This window comes from Symphalangus syndactylus, chromosome 10, assembly GCF_028878055.3.
Source record: "Symphalangus syndactylus isolate Jambi chromosome 10, NHGRI_mSymSyn1-v2.1_pri, whole genome shotgun sequence".
In the NCBI taxonomy this organism is placed as follows: Eukaryota; Metazoa; Chordata; class Mammalia; order Primates; family Hylobatidae; genus Symphalangus; species Symphalangus syndactylus.
In genome coordinates, this window is record NC_072432.2 from 72,066,016 (window position 1) to 72,087,006 (window position 20,991).

The 20,991-nt window shown below is 36.4% G+C and overlaps 1 protein-coding gene across 1 annotated transcript in view; it reads left to right on the forward strand.

The window, feature by feature from the left end:
* The window catches only part of TMPRSS11D (transmembrane serine protease 11D), a 41,111-nt gene extending 25,238 nt beyond the window's left edge, over positions 1 to 15,873 (forward strand). The window contains exons 6-9 of the mRNA XM_055297448.2: positions 1,177 to 1,354; positions 7,328 to 7,587; positions 8,987 to 9,129; positions 12,670 to 15,873. Coding sequence (XP_055153423.2) covers positions 1,177 to 1,354; positions 7,328 to 7,587; positions 8,987 to 9,129; positions 12,670 to 12,831 — 743 coding nt within the window. The 3' untranslated portion in view covers positions 12,832 to 15,873. The remainder of the gene's footprint in view (positions 1 to 1,176; positions 1,355 to 7,327; positions 7,588 to 8,986; positions 9,130 to 12,669) is intronic.
* Positions 15,874 to 20,991: the final 5,118 nt, after the last annotated feature.

Sequence of the window (20,991 nt, forward strand, 5' to 3'; positions counted from 1 at the left end):
AAATGCAATCCCTAGAAAACAGCAACTTACTTCTCTGACCAAAAGAATGCAGTTAAAAATTAGTTCAATGTACCGGTAGCTGGCCTATCTTAGGTACTTAAGTGATTTTACAAAGTGATGGTAGTCCTGTGGGTGTTTTTCAGCTTCACTACATATTTAATTCATGCTTATTGTTAATGAAACTGTGATAAGCAATTTACTAGGGTATTTGTTTGGGAGATGCCGCAAAGGAACATATGTATCTCTTAATGGAAGCCTGGTCTTCCTTTATCCAGGAAATTTGCTAGGAAAAAAAAGCCTTTAGGTGGTTGTGCTGTTAAACCAGGGCACTACTTAAGAGCCAGCCCAGCAACAGTTGTGTGATTTACCATTAATTTCTTAGTAATAGACTACACAAGAGAAGAAAATCATGGGAATGCGAGTTGAGAGGAATTGGGTGATCAGCCTACCGCAGCCCATTTCAGCTCTGGCCAGTAGACTATTCACGGGCTCTTTGAAAACATTTAAATAAACCTTATTTAGATACTAGAAACCCTCTGTCACCCTCAAGAATATTCTGTGGTATAGCAACTCCTTTTTGAGGGCATGTTTGGTAATACAGCATCAGTCTTGGAGGTGGACTGGATTCTACAAGATGAACTGCAGTCACTAAGGAGTCTTTTGGATGAGACCAGTTTTCCTCCAACTTCAATGTGTGCATGAACCTCACATCAAAATGCAGCTTTAGATTTGTCCCATGATGTGATTCTGAGAATCAGCACTTCTAATAAGTTTCAGGGGATGCCCATGCTGCAGGCCCACAAACCACACTGAGCATAGCAAGACCATTGAGAAAAAGGAAATTTCCCAGGAGTCTGTGGCCTGAGCTGGCACACCCAATAATGACCTATCTTAACCTCAACTCGTGGGGAATTCCAGGGAACTCTGAAGCTGCTCAAAATTGGAAGCCTATATGCCAACTAAATTCAGAAATGTTCTCCAAAATGCCATCTATAAGCAACAGTAGTCACAAATGCATTGTAAAAATATATTGATCATGCTTTTTGGAAAGTCCAGCATGTCCTGGGAAGAATATATAAGACATAAAAGTCATAAATTACAGAAAGACTCTTCAGCTTCTTCCAAATGTAAAGGAATCATGATCTTCCCAGGACATTAATGCTCTTTTCTCATTAGAATGTGGGGCCGGTCCAGACCTAATAACACTGTCTGAGCAGAGAATCATTGGAGGCACTGAGGCTGAGGAGGGAAGCTGGCCATGGCAAGTCAGTCTACGGCTCAACAATGCCCACCACTGTGGAGGCAGCCTGATCAGTAACATGTGGATCATAACAGCAGCTCACTGCTTCAGAAGGTGAGGCTACCGCTACCTACCCATCTGGGAACAATTAGAATAGACAGGTCATGAGGACTGCACCCTCTACCCTACGATTGAATTGAGCCAGAAATAATTCAATGCAAAAAAATCAATAAGAATTTTCTTCCTATTTATGAAAGGAAAAGGATTTTTCCCCTTTAGCATGCTAATTTAGTGCTATTTCTCTGTTTCAGGTAATAATATATTAGCACAGTAAAGAACAAAGATTTATATGTCAGAATGTTTTTTAAATCCTAGCTATAAAAGCTTAAGAAATTTACTAAATCTCCACAAGCTTTATTTTTTTTCCAAATTAAGGGACAACACTGTTATCTGTGACTTAGTGTTACTGGTAGCATTGAGTACACTAATATAAACATATGTTAAATGTTAACAAAACGAATTGTTGTGGAAGATTTGCACATTATATCATGGAAGCTGATGGCTAACCTAGAGACTGCCCCATGCCATTGATTTATTCATTCATAAAGATTATTGAGTATCTAGTATGAGCACAGTGTTATATATTGTAGAAGCTACTAGTATAAACAAAGTATTGCCTCTGTCTTCAAAGAGCTTACACTCGAATGTTGGAATCAGAATGCACAAAAATAATGATCAATTACAATGAATGGCATAAATGAAATTAATTTAGGCAACTTATAAGAATTCTCAATTGAGGTGACTAAACTATTGCTAACACTAGGGTGATATGCTGCCAGTGGAAAGTAGGTTGCATAAACTTACCCTATTGGAAAAAAGAAAAGTTCACATTGCTCATAAAAGAAGGATTTTAGATTTCAGCATAACTAAAATCTATTTCAAACCTGCCTTGTTACTGGGGCATCGTAGACCACAACAGTTGTTGGGAGCTTAACTCAAAAAGTTCACCCAGAAAATAATGGAGATTTGAACTCGTGTGCCCCTGATCATATCAATTTTCTTTTCAGACTCTTACTCTAAATTGGACCTCCTTACCACACACACAAAGCCTTCCATAGCCAGATCAATCCAGTCTTATTTCTCAAAGCATGTACCTTGAGCTTCAGATAAACAGCATTGTTCTCTTCCCCTGGACTCTTCCTACATTTCCCTACCTATGAGTATCTGCTCAATCTGCTTATCCTTGTAATGTTAATATATTTCCCAAATCTCTATTTGAATTGTATGAAATTTTTGATAATTTCTAAGTAGTCTTTTTCAGATTTTATAGGCACTACTTCATGGTACAGTGCCTATTACAAAAGTATTTGTTAAATTTAGAAGGAATAAACATTTAAAAGACTAGAGTAGTTTCTGAACTAAAGTTTTAGGAAATCCCAAATTATTTTGAATTTTTCTTATGGTAATTTTATAACAATATTTTTATATGCAGTGAACAAATTTGAAATTTTAAAAGATATTTCCGGAATTATCAGTTTTCTGATGTAAATTGGCAAATTTATTACTATATCCCAAATAACTCAAGAGACAAAATTCACAAAAACATTTCAATCTTCATTGCCACTTGAAAGGCCAAAAAGCAGAAATGGCATGCATTGATTTCAATCATACTCTTGAGTGTGGGAACCAGGAATTAAAATACCTGGACTTATCAGGCACTTAGTATAACCAAGAATGGAATAGAAACCTTACTGGATTCTAAGCCCTATTCAGGCCCAACCACCAAAAACTAAATGATATCACTATAATGAAAGCCACAGTTATAAATATCACCAATGATTACCACAGGAATCCATGGAACTTTGAATTTTGCCACCCCACATCCTTCTATTCATCACCATGATTGATCCACTAAAGCTAACAAACTCTGTGAACCTTGTATTGGACCCCTCCCTAAAGACCTGATTGTCACTGAGAACCATCAGAGAGGATTTGTTTGGGGCATGACCAGCCTTACATCAAAGTACATAGAAGTGATGAGGTCTTATCAAAGAGGATTATTGAATTATCACCTCTTCTATGTAGCTTTCCCTGATAATTCTCTTTCCTCTCCATTGAGTTCCTCAGAAATTTGTTATCTGCCTTTAACAGTTGTTTTCATGATTTGTGATATTTGACTTACCTCTTGTCAGTTTCCTTCACTAGTGTGGAGTTCCTCAAGGAAAGAGACCATAATTACTTATATTTTTATTCCTGGAGACTCATACTATTCCTTATACAAAGTAGACACTTAACAATGGCTTGTTGAACCATAATTAATGAAAATAATAGCTACCTTCATGAAAGTTCACTTTGTGCCAAACACTATACTTGACATAATACATTCGTCTCATTAATACTTAACGATTGTGTGAGAAGTTATCACCAATCACATTTTATATGTAAATAAACCCCAGAGCTATTAATTAACTTGTCATAAATAACACTTTTCATATGTGGCATAGCCACGATTTAAATATAAATGTGGATGGTTCCAAAATGATGCTCTAATTCACTTGCTGGAAAGAAGGAAAGGAAGAAAATAAGTGGGAGGAAGAGAGGGAGGGAAGAGAGAAAAGGAAGGAAAGAAAGAAGAGTCTCTTCAGAACCTTCACTGTAAAGATTCCGAGCGAAAGAAGTTGAATATAAAACCAGCATGGGTTTGTTTGTTTTCTAATATTTTTTCGGCAAAATTTTTAACTCAGGTTCACTCTTACACAAACTACTGTGTCTTATAAAACTATTTCCGGTCACATAATTTTTTTTTTTTTTTTTTTTTTTGAGACGGAGTCTCGCTCTGTCACCCAGGCTGGAGTGCAGTGGCGCAGTCTGGGCTCACTGCAAGCTCCGCCTCCTGGGTTCACGCCATTCTCCTGCCTCAGCCTCTCCGAGTAGCTGGGACTACAGGCGCCCGCCACCACGCCCGGCTAATTTTTTTTGTATTTTTAGTAGAGACGGGGTTTCACCGTGGTCTCGATCTTCTGACCTCGTGATCCGCCCGCCTCAGCCTCCCAAAGTGCTGGGATTACAAGCGAGAGCCACCGCGCCCAGCCCGGTCATATAATTTTTATTGTCTGTATTAACTTCACTATCTAATCTCCATAAAATTCCTAAATTGGTATTATTTGGTTACATTTTGTTTTTACTCAACCCTTGGGAACAATGTTAAGTTAATCAGCCCTCCAAATCACAGATCCTTATTTTCATCAGTCTGTACAAGGCATTTCTCTCATTTTATTTTTCTTTTCCTCCTGTCATCCCTGGATTTCACTTCCACTGCCCTCCTTCCGCCCATACGCCTCATACTAATACATTCGAAATATACATGTCTTAAAGGTACATGCATGAACCTATAAAACCTATAATTTTTGTATGTATACGTCTTTAATTTAAATAAGTAGCATTGTGTAAAAGTCTAATATTGTTTCTTACTGTTTTCACTCAATCCTTGGAATTTTCTTCTGATGCACTGCTGCATAGCACCCCACGGTATGCAGCCACCATATTTCCTTCATCCAATTAGGTTGCATGACCTACCTTCCCATTGCCACAAAGAGCACACACAAAATATTTGTACTTATCTTTCTGTAAACCTTCAGGAATTTCAGAAGCACACATGCAGGCTGCTAAATATACCAGAATACCTTCCAGGCACTTAAATCTTCACCAGTAATGCAAAAGAGGCCCAATTTCCCTCCACATCAACATTTAGTATTATTCTTTTGTTTAAGTTGTATCAATCTTTTAAATGCACATAAGATGCTCATTTTTATAATTTTAATTTCTCGGTTTACTAGTTTGAGTATCTTTTCATATATCTAAGAGCTGTTTTGATCTCCCCTACCATGAACTGCTATTAATATTCTTTGCCTATTTTATAATGGTTTTTCTGCTTATTTATTAGTGGTTTACAGACTTTTAAAATATATTCTACAAAAATTTTAGTTATTAAACATTACCAATGTTTTCCCATGGTTTCTCACCCATCTGGTAAATTTGTCTATAGTATATGTAATTTTGATTTAATAGAATTCATTCTTTTTTTTACCTTTTAGTTTGTGTTTTTGTTGTTTAGCCAAAAAGTCCCTATTCCTAGGTCATAAAGGTAATGTCCTTTTTTTTTTTTACGCTACTGTTCTCTCTCTGTCCTCCCCTGTGTATATAGATGCACATATACTTGTACACACATACGTATACCTATATATGAGGGGAGTTCAATAAGCTTATGGAAAAAAATTAAAAGATAAAATAAAAAATTATAAACTTTATTTCTCAACATAAGCTCCTTCAAGTTCAAGACACTTTTCTAAGCAATAATACCAGCCATATAGTCCATCCCTAAAGAACTGAGGGTCCTGAGAATTTAACTATGTCAATGCAGTCTTTTTTACATTACTTTTTTACAGTACTTATTGAAGACAAATGGGTGCCCTTTAAACATTGTTTTAAGATTAGGAAACAAAAATAAGTCAGAGGGAGTCAAATCAGGACTGAGAGGTGGATGCCTAGTGATTTCTTGCTGAAACTTTCATAAAACTAACCTTATTTGATGAGAGGAATGAGCATGAGCATGGCTGTGATGGAGAAGGACTCTGGTGGAGCTTTCCTGGACACTTTTTCTACCAAAGCTTTGGCTAACTTTCTCACTCTCATGAGAAGATGTTATTTTTCATTGACCCTTTAGAAGGTCAACAAGCAAAATGCCTTCAGCATCCCAAAAATCTGTTGTCATGACTTTTGTTCTTGACTAGTCTGGTTCTGCTTTGACTGGACCACTTCTACCTCTTTGTAGCCATTGCTTTGATGGTGCTTTGTCTTCAAGATTGTATTAGTAAAGCCATGTTTCATCTTCTGTTATAATTCTTCAAAGAAATATTTCAGAATCTTGATCTGACACGTTTAAAATTTCTATTGGATGCTCTGACCTTGTGTGCAGCTGATCTGGGCAGAACAGTTTTGGCGTCCATCAAGTAGAAAGCTTGCTCAGCTTTAGCTTTTCAGTCAGAATTGTATAGGCTGAAGCAGTTGAGATGTCTGTGGTGTTGTCTATTGTTTCTCACAGTTAATTGTTGGTCCTCTTTAATTGAGACATGAACAAGATGAAATTTTTCCTAGCAAATTGATGTGGATGGTCTGTTTCCACGGGCTTCACCCTCAACATCTCTTTCTTTCTTAAAACACATTATCCATTAGTAAACTGAGGACTGGAGGAGATGCTGTCGCCATAAACTTTTTGTAAGGCATAAATAATTTCACCATTCTTCCAGTTTCACCATAAATTTGATGTTTTTTTGCTTCAATTTTAGCAGCATTCATGTTGCTTTGATAAGAGCTCTTTTCAAATTCATGTCTTATTCCTCTTAGTACCTCAAACTAGATCTTGTTCAGTATAATAAGTTAGTATGAGTTTATCTGCATGCAAAAATTTTTGAAATCCATGCAGTTTGTTTATAATATACATTTTCCATGAACTTTTGAAGACCCCATACATACATATGTATATATATTCACACACACACACACACACACACACCAAAATCTTCAACCATTATCAGACTTAGTGCAGAAAAATTATTCATCCATTAACAAGATAAGAATGCCCCTTATCAACACTACTATTTAAATGGAGCTCCTGGCTAAAGGAAAAGACAGGGATTGAAAGAAATTAGTTAAATCTAAAATATTCATTATTTCAGGTTTCTTAGTTGCTTAAATGGGAAGGGAGGTATGGACAAAAGAGAAATCGAAGATATTTGTGTTATGCTACTTATCATTAAAGTATCAGAATAACTTCATTGGAATAGAAAAACACCAAGATCACCCCATGATATGTTTTCTAAAATCTTCTCCATTTCTTTAGACAAGTGACCATGTATTTGGCCAGTGAAGAATTCAACTCACTTGCCAGCTTATAATGCAGGAAAATATAGCAAAGAGATGTGGATCCACTAGTTTCTAGATAGTGGTACAGGATGGCTAAGACGAATTTATATATCTGAAATGTTCACAAATTCCCTACTCATATAGCGTGTTTTCATAATGTTTTAGCAACTCTAATCCTCGTGAATGGATTGCCACATTTGGTATTTCCACAACACTTCCTAAACTAAGAATGAGAGTAAGAAGTATTTTAATTCATAACAATTATAAATCTGCAACTCATGAAAATGACATTGCGCTTGTGAGACTTGAGAACAGTGTCATCTTTACCAAAGATATCCATAGTGTGTGTCTCCCAGCTGCCACCCAGAATATTCCACCTGGCTCTACTGCTTATGTAACAGGATGGGGCGCTCAAGAATATGCTGGTAAGTGTCTCAGAAAAAAAAGTTAACAATAGAAATGTCTTATATTTGCTATTAGGTAATTTTTAAAATGAGGAAACACCTGGTATAGGTGTTTCTATTCTTCTACAGACAGAACCATTCTATATTCTGCTCAGCCCAAGCTCTGGCTACCCCCGAGTTTCCTCAGCAAAGCAAAGCAATGCCCCAGAAACTATGAGGAATTCTCAAATATAGTAATAGGAAAATGTAAAAGAAAGTTATGAAGAAACATGAGTTCTTTAATAATCCAGAGATTCTATAAGATTCAAACAGCTTCCCTATAAACAATAAAAAAGATTTTGTTTGTTTGTTTGCTTGTTTTTTAGAGACAAAGACTGTTTCTCAGACTGGAGTGCAGTGGTGCAATCAGGGCTTACTGCAGCCTCAAACTCTGGTCTTAAGAAATCCTCTTGCTTCAGCCTGCCAAGTAGCTAGGATTATAAATAAGTGTGTACCACCATACCCAGCTTTTTTCTTTTTCTACAGACGGGTTCTTGCTCTGTTGCCCAGGCTGGTCTGGAATTCCTGCCCTCAAGCCATCCTCCTGTCTTGGCCTCCCAAAGCAATGGGAGGATCTAGATTAGACATTGTATGAGGCCTTAATAATCCTTAAGGTATTAACTGCCCCTTAAAGTATTCTGGGATAAAATAAATCCTGCCTCTATGGCAAAAACTCGGTGTGTACATAAACATTGGTCATATTTGTTTATTGAATGAATAAAATGGAAACTAAAATGAGGACAGTGCACAAGAGCTACTAGAACCAGTAAGAGTATCAGCGAAGGAGTGGAAGGGTAGCATTGACAATTTCCCTGGGCTTTTACCCATGTTGTAGACTGTCTCTCCAAGGAATAATACAAAGCCTTAATAGTCCTAGAACATGTTCTATTGTGTTCTTGTGGCCCAAAGTAAATTGTTGCAATAGATAACATTTGCACCAGTTGTGAAAAACTAGTAGTGTTTCTGAGAGTACATCAATATAAAATAGACTAGTTCTTTAGCCTTGAAACTAGACTGGTTTCTCTTTTGCTGCTAGGTTAAAGGTTATTCAATATGTAATCTTCCAATCCAAAATCTGTCAGTGGATAATTTAAATGCTTTTAGTCAATTTTAAGATATTTGTTTTCTCTAAAGGCTTAAGGGGCACTGTGTGACAAAGCTAAAGCAAAAAAAGAAAAAAAAACCTGATCTGTGAAAGGGGTTATCCTCATCTACTTGGGGAATTTTTGCTGCGAAGAAACTCCAGGGTAAATCTTTAGGAGCCTTCATTGTTAAATAGGAAATAATGTTTGGAGTACATTTATTTCTTCTCAAATTTATTACAGGGTCAATAATGTACACATCTTTAAGTCCATTTTTTTCCTGCTTTGATACCAAACAGGCCACACAGTTCCAGAGCTAAGGCAAGGACAGGTCAGAATAATAAGTAATGATGTATGTAATGCACCATATAGTTACAATGGAGCCATCTTGTCTGGAATGCTGTGTGCTGGAGTACCTCAAGGTGGAGTGGATGCATGTCAGGTAAGCTCAAGACAATCTCATCCATGCCATCATCCAAGAAGTGTATAAGTACTTCCTAGTATGTGATAATGTGATAGACATAAGGGTAACAGTTACAATACACAGCGCTGTTCCTCTAAAATTTATAATATAGATTTTAGAAATAATTTTTTTTATGAATGAAGTTTATCTATCATGAAAGCATTAAGTCTGAGAGGCCAAATTACAGAGTAGTTAACCATCCAAAGCGCAAGAATCAGAAAGACCTCGATTTGAATTCCTTAACCTCTATTACCAAGTCTCTTTAACTAAAAGCTGGGGATAATCGTAATAGCACCTAACTTTTTGGGTACTAAGAAAAATTAAATGAAGACTAAATATATCAGGCACATGTTAAGCAACAAAGAAATCTCATCTATTTCACTATTGTTAATGTAGACCATGGTCACTGGTGTTTTTTTTTTTTTTTTTTTTTTTTTTTGAGACAGAGTCTCGCTCTGTCGCCCAGGCTGGAGTGCAGTGGCGCAATCTCGGCTCACTGCAAGCTCCGCCTCCTGGGTTCACGCCATTCTCCTGCCTCAGCCTCTCCGAGTAGCTGGGACTACAGGCGCCCGCCACCACGCCCGGCTAACTTTTTGTATTTTTAGTAGAGATGGGGTTTCACTGTGGTCTCGATCTCCTGACCTCGTGATCCGCCCGCCTCGGCCTCCCAAAGTGCTGGGATTACAAGCGTGAGCCACCGCGCCCGGCCTGGTCACTGGTGTTAATAACTTTAACCTCAACCTTTTCACTGCTATGAAGGATTAAATAAAAAATTAATCACTATATTATAAAAATTAATTGATATATAATAAATGAATTTTAGGAGATACATAATAATTCATGGACACCTTGAAGATAGAAAATTTATACAAAATCCTAGTAATTTGAGTCACAAAAGCTCCTACAATAATGAAACAGTACAAATGAAAAAGAAAAGAAATAACTATTATATTTGGATCTAGCCCATAATTTTTAACCAAATGTACAAAAACAAACAACAAATATGAAATTCTCACTGTAAAGTGATTAAAATCAAATTTGAATTCTAAAATTTTAAATTAAATTATCTAAACATAATTGATGCAGTTATATGTTTTAATAGGTTTTGTCCACATATATGAAATCCAACTCCACATAGTAACAGGAACAGCTGGTGTCAGAAATTACATATTCTTTTAGTCTGGAGTTTTAAAAAAATCAATCTGTTTACTTGAGTAATTTGTTGCTGTTTTCATGGGTGAATTGTATACAGAAGGATAAGAATTATTCTTCGCATCAAAAGGTCACTGACTTTCATATTTAGTGCTCATGGTCTTTAAAAAGTGGATAAAAAATAGTTCTCACATTTTATGTAAAGTCCCCAATCCATGAGCACTTTTCCCAAAATGAAACATTTTTATCAACTGCAAGTTGTGTGTAGGTGGAGATTTGTTTTTCAATTGTCGAGATACTGTTGATTACCCAGCCCTTTATCTCCTTTCGGTGGAGATGTCTCTGTGCTAGGAAACCCTTCTCGCTCTCCTTCCTGTTTCTCTTTTACTACTGGCCCTGAAACAACAAATTCTCAAGTTTCATGACAGCTTCCAAAGAATCCATCAATCAAATAAGCAACACACCTCAACACTGACAATTCCAGACCTACTAAGACCATTAATTCAGACTTAAAAATAAACATGAGTTTTAAAAGGGTGTTATTCATTATTTTCCCATTTATAACGTCCCTTACCTTCTGTCCTTCAGTGCATACAAATTATTCTCTTCCTTCAAGCCCAGTTCAAGCCGTACCTCACCATGATACCTTCCATGTATATTCCACTCTAGGCCTCACTGATTTTTAACTGAAATACTATAATGCATAGTTCACAATTCAAAAAAAAAAAAACACAGCACTTTACATAAGAGCTTACAAGATCCTATTTCTTTTATCCATTCTTTTGTTCATTTTTACAATCATTAATTCAAAGGAATTATATTAATTACTTTCTATGCACCAGACATGTTAGCACAACAATACTATCCCTGCATTCAGCAAGTCTATGGTCTATAAGAGAGGACACAAATTCAAATGTCTGTGGTCAAGCAGTGAAGCTGGCTAGATATGGAAAAATTACAAGTCCCTCTTGCTTTAACATTTGCTTGTCCACATTTGGTCAGACATCATGCAAAATAATTTCTCACTATAGAAAAAAAAACACTACAAAAACAATAATATAAAGTACTGAGAACCGGTTAACTGAAGCATGCATATGTCGTCTAAAAGAAGCAGGTGACAACCAGCTTCATGAAGTACTTGCCATGCATATTGGCACTTCACACACTGCCCTTCTCCCCATCTAGACCAGTAATTAAACAGGTATGGATGAGCTAGCTACTAAGAGCAGCCAGATGAATAGCTGACTAATTTAGAAGCACACTTGGTAATAATAGCTGACTTTTATTAGTACTGACTATACTATATGCTAAGCTGTACTCAAAGTGCTTCGAGTTTTAAACTCATACAAACATTGTATGAGGAAACAGAGGTACAGAGAGCTTTTCACCAGCTTACCAAAGGTCACATAGCTGGTAAGTGGAGGACTTAAGCCCAGACTATCTAGTTTCAGAACCCACAGACTTAATCCATCGTGCAGAACCTAAGACATACTCAATCTGTCTCCCCAACTAGGTTATTATGTGCACAAATATTTATTGGTTGGTTAGTTCATTATTATGACTGGGTGGTAAGTATGTCATTAGGAGTGTTTTGCTTATGACTATATAAATTTCTTCACCAAAAGAAGACTTTTTGATGATATACTATGCATCAGACACCATGCAGGGTGCTAAGGTTAGGAAGATAAGTGAAACTTCTAGAAACTCATTCATTCAACAAATATCCCCTAAGGGCTAGAAGCTTAGGTTTCAGCAGTGAACAGAATAGGTATGTTCTCTTTCCTGTTGGACCTTATAGTATATCTGGAAAAACAGACATTGAACAAATATCATAAATGCAAGTGACTGTTTCAGAAACGTGCAGCTGCTACATCAAAACAAAACAGAACAAACAAACAAACAAACAAAAAAACTGACCAGTGGGATTAAGTGTAAATAGGCACACAAATGCACAAATATGCTTTTATAAAATAGTGAAGCAGTGACAGAGACACACACAAGATATAAGGACACAGTGAAGAACAATTGAGCCCAAAGCTGGAGAGGGTGAGAGTGTGAAGGAAAAAGGTTGGCCAGAGAAGTTTTCCTGAAGGAGAGAAAGCCTGGATGAGTAGGAGGCAGCCACGCAGTGACTGGGGGAAATCTGAAAAATGCATTTGTCATCTTCTCAGACTTGCTGAAGGAATGACGTGGGTACTTTGAGGGTTTCAGTAATTTTTCCACGACTTGGTATAATATTTCAAAAGGAAACAGGCTGACTTTATTTGTATAATGAATGTGACTCCTTCCTCGACTGCCATAGAAATAAGCTTAATATTTTGGGTTTGTCTTTGCACTTAAGTAATCAGTCATTCCGTTTTTTTACAGGGTGACTCTGGCGGCCCGCTAGTGCAAGAAGACTCACGGCGGCTTTGGTTTCTTGTGGGGATAGTAAGCTGGGGAGATCAGTGTGGCCTGCCAGATAAGCCAGGAGTGTATACTCGAGTGACAGCCTACCTTGACTGGATTAGGCAACAAACTGAGATCTAGTGCAACAAGTGCATCCCTGTTGCAAAGTCGGTATGCAGGTGTGCCTGTCTTAAATTCCAAAGCTTTACAGTTCAACTGAAAAAGAAACTAGAAATGTCCTAATTTAACATCTTGTTACATAAATATGGTTTAACAAACACTGTTTAATCTTTCTTTATTATTAAAAGTTTTCTCTTTTCTCCAGAGAACTATATGAATGTTGCATAGTACTGTGGCTGTGTAACAGAAGAAACACACTAAACTAATTTCAAAGTTAACAATTTCATTACAGTTGTGCTAAATGCCCGTAGTGAGAAAAACAGGAACCTTGAGCATGTATAGTAGAGGAACCTGCACAGGTCTAATGGGTCAGAGGTGTCTTCTCTGGGTTTCACTGAGGATAAGAAGTAAGCAAAGTGTGGAAACATGCAAAGGAAAAAGTGATGGAATAATATTTAAGACAAAAAGAACAGTATGAGGCAAGAGAAATAATATGTATTTAAAATTTTGGGTTACTCAATATCTTATAGTTAGTATGAGTCCTAAAATTAAAAATGTGAAACTGTTGTACTATATGTATAACCTAACCTTAATTATTCTGTAAGAACATGCTCCCGTAGGAAATAGTGGATAATTTTCAGCTACTTAAGGCAAAAGCTAAAATAGTTCACTCCTCAACTGAGACCCAAAGAATTACAAATATTTTTCATGATGACCCATGAAAAATATCCTTCATCTACATAAAGGAGAGACTATATCTATTTTATAGAGAAGCTAAGAAATGTACCTATACAAACTTCAGAAACTTCTCAGGTGCTTTACAACTACGTAGTACTTTTTAACAACAAAATAATAATAATTTTAAGAATGAAAAATTTAATCATCGGGAAGAATGTCCCACTACAGACTTCCTATCACTGGCAGTTATATTTTTGAGCGTAAAAGGGTCTTCAAACGCTAAATCTAAGTAATGAATTGAAAGTTTAAAGAGGGGGAAGAGTTGGTTTGCAAAGGAAAAGTTTAAATAGCTTAATATCAATAGAATGATCTTGAAGACAGAAAAAACTTTGTCACTCTTCCTCTCTCATTTTCTCTTTCTCTCTCTCTCCCCTTCTCAGACTCATGCTTCCCCCACCAAAGAATATAATGTAAATTAAATCCACTAAAATGTAATGGCACAAAAATCTATGTAGTGTGAATCACTAATATTCCTGAGTTTTTATGAGCTCCTAGTATAGCTAAAGTTCGCCTATGCATGATCTTCTATGCGTCAGAGCTTCCTCCTTCTACAAGCTAACTCCCTACATCTGGGCATCAGGACTGCTCCATACATTTGCTGAAAACTTCTTGTATTTCCTGATGTAAAATTGTGAAAATAGCTACATTAAAGCCATCTACTTTTAGGGAAAGGGAGTTGAAAATGCAACCAACTCTTGGTGAATTGTACAAACAAATCTTTGCTATACTTTATTTCAAATAAACTCTTTTTAAAATAATTTCCCTGCCTAATTATTTATGGAAGTTATGGCTTTTGAAGGACAATTCAAAACCATTTATTTAATTGGTTCTGCAATGAAAGAACCGCCACCTATAGTCTAGTAAAGGCTTGGCACTTTCTGCTGCCTTTTCATCAAGCGCTATAATTGAGGCAAGCGTCCAGCTTGACACTCCTCAGTTGCACCCTGTGACGACAACATTGAACTGGTAATTTAGAGTAAGCCTCAAGGGGAGGGAGACTTTGTGCTTGAGTATGTTCGTGTGTTTGTGTGTGCAGCTGCCCTCATATAATAGCAGAGATATTTGTGTTTATTCTTATGTATTGAAAGCTATATAAAAGAAGATAATTATTTAGCAGAAAATAGAGCAAATTCAATTATTTATTGAAAACAAAAAATTATTTAGCAAAATATGCATATTTTGTGAAAAGATATTAGAAAACTAGGGGAGCATTTATTTTAAGAGCTTCTTTTTTTATGTACTGATAAATTCACTTTTCCTGACACCTATGTATGGCTTCATGAAAGTAATTTTGAGTAGTTATGGAGGAGTGGCAATTTATAAATGCTTTCAGTCCTTAAAAAATCATTCTGGGAGCTCTGGAAGAAACTTTCTAGCACCCTAATTCAGTTGTAGAAAGAGTTATTGAAGAAGGAGAATCCTGTTCAGCATACATACTATCAATTTTCAAAAGCACACATACTAATCAATTAAAAATGTGTCAAACGAAGTGAACATTTGGCACTAAAACTGAATCCTCCTGAGTTTAAAATAGTGAACAGAACTAATGAAAAGAGAATTATCCAAGAAAGTTTAGAGCAAACAGTTTACTACTTATTGCACTAATTTGAAGTCTTAATTACAGAGTGTAAACTGCTCCTTTAATAAATGTATTGAGTCCTATTGTGTTTGAGGTTCTCTGCTAACCAATGAAACGAAGATAAATAAGACATAATACTTGCCCTTAAGACACACAGAGAATAGTGATGTTGACAAACACATTATGCAATATAACATAAAGGATGAAATGATAGAGTACAACATTTCTGACAAGATAACAAAAGAATGGGAAGGTCACAGAAGACTAATAAAAATATATTTAATTTATAATAAAATCAAAACTGAGTCTTTCAGAGCAGCAATTTGCCATGAACCACGATAATTTCCCTGTGGTTAGGGAAAAGGAAACTGAGAACTTCTCAGATTATGAATCTAAATCCTTCACAGGCTCTAGTTTACACAACTCACTTCCTTTTCTTTCCAACTTGCTAAATATGAAATGGTTCAATGAGACCCAAAATAGATTTTTCTCTTTATATTTATTGCATGTCTACCTAATCCAGATATCAACCCTAGTCCTTTTCATTTCAAAACAGTCAGTTTGATTAATCTTCTGTAGGGGAAACAGGTTATTTCCTTCTCTATTTCTGGTGTTTCATTGCATTTCTTTTTTTTTTTTAAATTTAGACACAGGATCTCACTATGTTACCCAGGCTGGAGTACAGTGGCTATTCACAGGTGCAATTATAGCACACTACAGCCTCAAATTCTTGGGCTCAGGTGATCCTCCTGCCTCAGTCTCCCAAGTAGCTGGGACTATAGGCACACACCACAGCATTAGGCTTGGTGAGTTATTTATAAAGGAAGCAGTTGTCATTTGAAGAAAGAGATTTCTTTCCATGGGAGCATTTTTTAAATCATGGGAGATTTTTAAGCGGAAGCTGGATAATCACCTGAGGTGATATTTTGCGGAAATGTTTTGAAAGATTTCTGTAATGAGTTGGGCTTAAAATCAGATTATTCCCAAGGCTGCTACACAGTCTAAGATGCTACCCATAATAAGCAGTTCTGAGGATCATAAGATCTCTGAGAGAAAGAGGAATTTCAGAGTTTGGATATCGATTTGTTAATTTGTTTAGTCTGGTGCCCAACTATGAACTAAATCACCTAAAGAAATCAAACCTATCACAATGTGAATTAAGTAACAATCCATTTTGGAGAAAAAGGCAACCAAATGAAATTGATGAGATGATTCAGAAAACAAACAGGGCATTTTCCATGAATGCCATTACATTTAACCTACCTCTAATCATACAAGTTATACTGAAATTACTAGTGCAATAAAAATCTGTTGACACGTTCTCGCTTACAAGTGAGAGCTAAACAATGGGTACACATGGACATATAGTGGGGAATAATAGTGGGGATTCAAAAGGGAGAGGTGGGTGAGGATTGAAAAAGTACCTGTTGGTTACAATGTTCACAATTCAGGTGATGGGTGCACGACAAGCCAAGACTTCACCACTGCTCAATATATCTGTACAATAAAACTACACTTTTACCACCTGAATCAGTTAAGATCGTTTTTAAGATGGTTGACATGTTCAGAAAGAGATTTTTCTGCAAAATTTATGCATCTGTCCTTTCATTCACTTTTTAACCACCCATTTGTTTATTTATCAATAGTTTTTGCTTGCTTGCCATGTGCCAGATACTATGCTAGGCCAGTCAAACTGAATTCTGGGAAAGAGCAAGACAGGCAAAAGAAAAAGCAAGTATAAAGTTCCTGAGGTAACTACAAAGTTGGTGGGTTTGGAAAACAGTAAGAAGCCAGTGTGGCTGGAACAAAATTAATGAAGGGGAGACTGGTATTAGGTGAGGCTGAAGAAATAGACATGTGGGCCACATAGATAAGTTTCTGTTTTATTCTAAATGTGAGGACAAGAGTATGGAGGGAAATATATGATCAATTTTCCATTTTCTAAAGCTGAACCTGGCTACTCTACAGAGAACTACCAGAGGACAAGAGTAAAAGTGAAGCTAATAAATAGACCATTGCAGTCATCTAGGAAAAGGATGAGCTTGAGTTTGATTAAGGAGCTAGCAGTGAAGATGGTAGAAAATATTGAAATTTAGGAAATATCTATAGGAAAAAAATAATAATTTCTGATTGATTAGATTTAGGTGCTGAAGAAAAGAGAGAAATCAAAGTTGGCTCAAGTTTTGGTTCTGAGATAGAAAATAACTGAGATAGAAAAATCTGGGAGGAGAACCAAGTTTGAAGAGTAGAGAATCAAGTTTCTTTCTGAATCTGATACATTTGAAATGTACAAGCTATGAGAACAGGTAAAAAGTTGCGAATATACATCTGTAGCTCAGGGGAGGGATCGAGATGGTATTTACAACAATAGTTTCAGGGAAGTAGGGGAAAAAGTCATGTTGGAATGACGAGAAGAGAGAATGGGAAATACAGCTTTTGGAAAATAATACAAGATGTTATCTTGATGACTTCAAGGTAAAGAAAGAAGTTTTAAAGATGATTTAAAAACAGCTTTTAGTATCACAAATAAAAGGGACTTAAAGGAAATAATGCTAAATTTTTTTAATTCAAAACTTTTTGTTATTCAAAAGACACTATCGTAAGATTAAAAGGCGAAATAACAGAGTGAGAAAAGATATTTGCAATTGTAGGGGTGGGAAAAGTTTACTTTTACCATCTTAGGGTTTTTTTCAGCTAGACCTGAGAATTAAGTTGACATAAGACAGATCAACAAGAGAAAATCATACAAAGTTAATAGAAGTTCTACATGGCACAGGAGCCTTCATAAGAAAATGAAGACCCCAAAATACAGTTAAGAGTTGAACATGGCCGGGCACGGTGGCTCACACCTGTAATCCCAGCACTTTGGGAGGCCGAGGCGGGCAGATCACAAGGTCAGGAGATAGAGACCATCCTGGCTAACACGGTGAAACCCGGACTACACGAAAAATACAAAAAATTAGCCAAGTGCGGTGGCGGGCGCCTGTAGTCCCAGCTACTCGGAGAGGCTGAGGCAGGAGAATTGCTTGAACCCAGGAGGCAGAACTTGCAGTGAGCCGAGATCCAGCCACTGCACTCCAGCCTGGGCGACAGAGCGAGACTCCGTCTCAAAAAAAAAAAAAAAAAAAAAGAGTTGAACACATACTGAATTGAAGAGCACTAAGGTTAAAAAAAAAAAAGTAAATTATAAGGGAAGGCTAGAAGATCTTTTATTTTGTTGTTTTGTTTTATTATAGACAGAATCTCACTCCATACCCCAGGCTAGAATGCAGTGGCGCAATCTCAGCTCACTGCGACCTCTGCCTCCCGGGTTCAAGCAATTCTCCTGCCTCCCAAGTAGCTGGGATCACAGGTGCCCACTATTATGCGTGGTTAATTCTTGTATTTTCAATAAAGACGGGATTTCGCCACGTTGGCCAGGCTGGTCTTGAACTCCTGACCTCAAGTGATCAGCCTGCTTCGGCCTACCAAAGAACTGGGATTACAGTAGAAGATATTTTAACAAGATCTGTGCAGAATGTTCTCAGCCTCAGCATGCCATCCTTGATTATAAAAAGGTTCTTTCCTTTTAGTTGAGGGAGTACATCTTTCACATGGGAATGTCATCTTCTGCTTTTAAGAAACAGCACGAAGGTCAGAGTGATCTTGTACCTGCTGTTTTCAAATGGCTTTAACTAAAAATAGTCAATATGCCAGAATAGCATATTTTTAATTTCTATACAATACATATAAATTAAAAATTATGTTGTATCGAGAATACATGAAAAACGACTACAAATAAATTTTTTAAAGACCAATAACTAATGGAAAATCAGCAAAGAGTTGGATTAGGCACATCAGAAAAAAAGAAGTGGCCAATAAATGTGAGAAAAAAAGGCTCAACATTATTGGAAATAAGAAAGATGAAAATTAAAGTCATTGTAATATATCATCACTACACATGTATCAGAATGGGTAAAAATTAAAAGTTGCCAATATGAAGAACTGGCAAGAATGGGGTGTAAATTGCTTTAATAAAATTGGAAAATGGTACTATCTAATAAAGGATATCATATACATATCTTATGACCTAGGAATTCCATGCTAAAGTAAATATTATATAAATGATGTACATGTGCAGGAATATTCAAAGAAGCATTATTAATCATAGCCGAACAGTGGAAACAACCAAATATCCATCATCAGTAGAATAGATAGATTTTGTTATGGTCATACAATAGAATATCACTCTACAACAAAAATGAAAATCATAAAATTAAACAAAAGAAGTCTGGCCAGGCACGGTGGTTAACATGCAGTGTTTGGTTTTCTGTTCCTGTGTTAGTCTGCTGAGGATGATGGCTTCCAGCTTTGTCCATGTCCCTGTAGGAAACATGATCTCATTCCTTTTTATGGCTGCATAGTATTTCATGGTGTACGTGTACCAAATCTTCTTTATGCAGTCTATCATTGATGGGCATTAGGGTTGGTTCCATGTCTTTGCTATTGTAAATAGTGCTGCAATAACCTTGTGTGCATGTGTCTTTATAGTAGAATAATTCATATTACTTTGGGTATATATCCAGTAATGGGATTCCTGCGTCAAATGGTATTTCAGGTTCTAGATCCTTGAGGAATCACCACACTGTCTTCCACAATGGTTGAACTAACTCACATGGCCACCAACAGTGTAAAAGTGTTCCTGTTTCTCCACACCTTCATCAGCATCTATGTTTCTCGACTTTTTAATAATTGCCATTCTGATTGGCGTGAGATGGTATCTCACTGTGATTTTGATTTTCATTTCTCTAACAATCAGTGATGTTGAGCTTTTTTCATGTTTACTGGCCACATGGATGTCTTCTTTTGAGAAGTGCCTGTTAATATCCTTTGTCCACTTTTTAATGAGGTTTTTTTTTTTCTTGTAAATTTGGTTAAGTTCCTCGTACATTCTGGATATTAGACCTTTGTCAGATGGATAGGTTGCAAAAAATTTTCTCCCATTCTTATTTCAGTTACCCTGATTTGATCATTATATATTGTATACTTGTATCAAAATATCACATGTACCCTATAAATATGTACCCATAATAATTTAAAATAAAATATTTTAAAAAAAATTTTCTCCCATTCTGTAGGTTGCCTGTTCACTCTGGTGATAGTTTTTTGTTTGTTTGTTTTGTTTTGTTTGCTGTGCAGAAGCTCTTTAGTTTAATTAGATCCCATTTGTCAATTTTGGCTTTTGTTGCAATTGGTTTTGGTGTTTTCCTTATGAAGTCTTTGTCCATGCCTATGTCCTCAATGGTATTGCCTAGGTTTTCTTCTAGGGTTTTTATGGTTTGGGGATTTACATTTAAGTCTTTAATCAATCTTGAGTTAATTTTTGTTTAGGTGTAAGGAAGGGGCCCAGTTTCAGTTTTCTGTCTATGGCTAGCAGTTTTCCCAGCACCATTTATTAAACAGGGAATCCTTTCCCCATGGCTTGTTTTTGTTAGGTTTGTCGAAAATCAGATGGTTGTAGATGTGTGGTATTATTTCTGAGTTCTCTGTTCTGTTTCTTTGGTCTATATGTCTGTTTTGGTACCAGTACCATGCTGTTTTGGTTACTGTAGCCCTGTAGTATAGTTTGAAGTCAGGTAGCATGATGCCTCCAGCTTCTTTTTGCTTAGGATTGTCTGGGCTATATGGACTCTTTTTTGGTTCCATATGAAATTTAAAGTGTTTTTTTTTTTTTTTCTAATTTTGTGAAGAATATCAATGGTAGTTTGATGGGAATAGCATTGAATCTATAAATTACCCTGGGCAGTAGGGCTATTTTCACAATATGGATTCTTCCTGAGAATCAATATGAGGATAGAATGTTTTTTCATTTGTTTGTGTCCTCT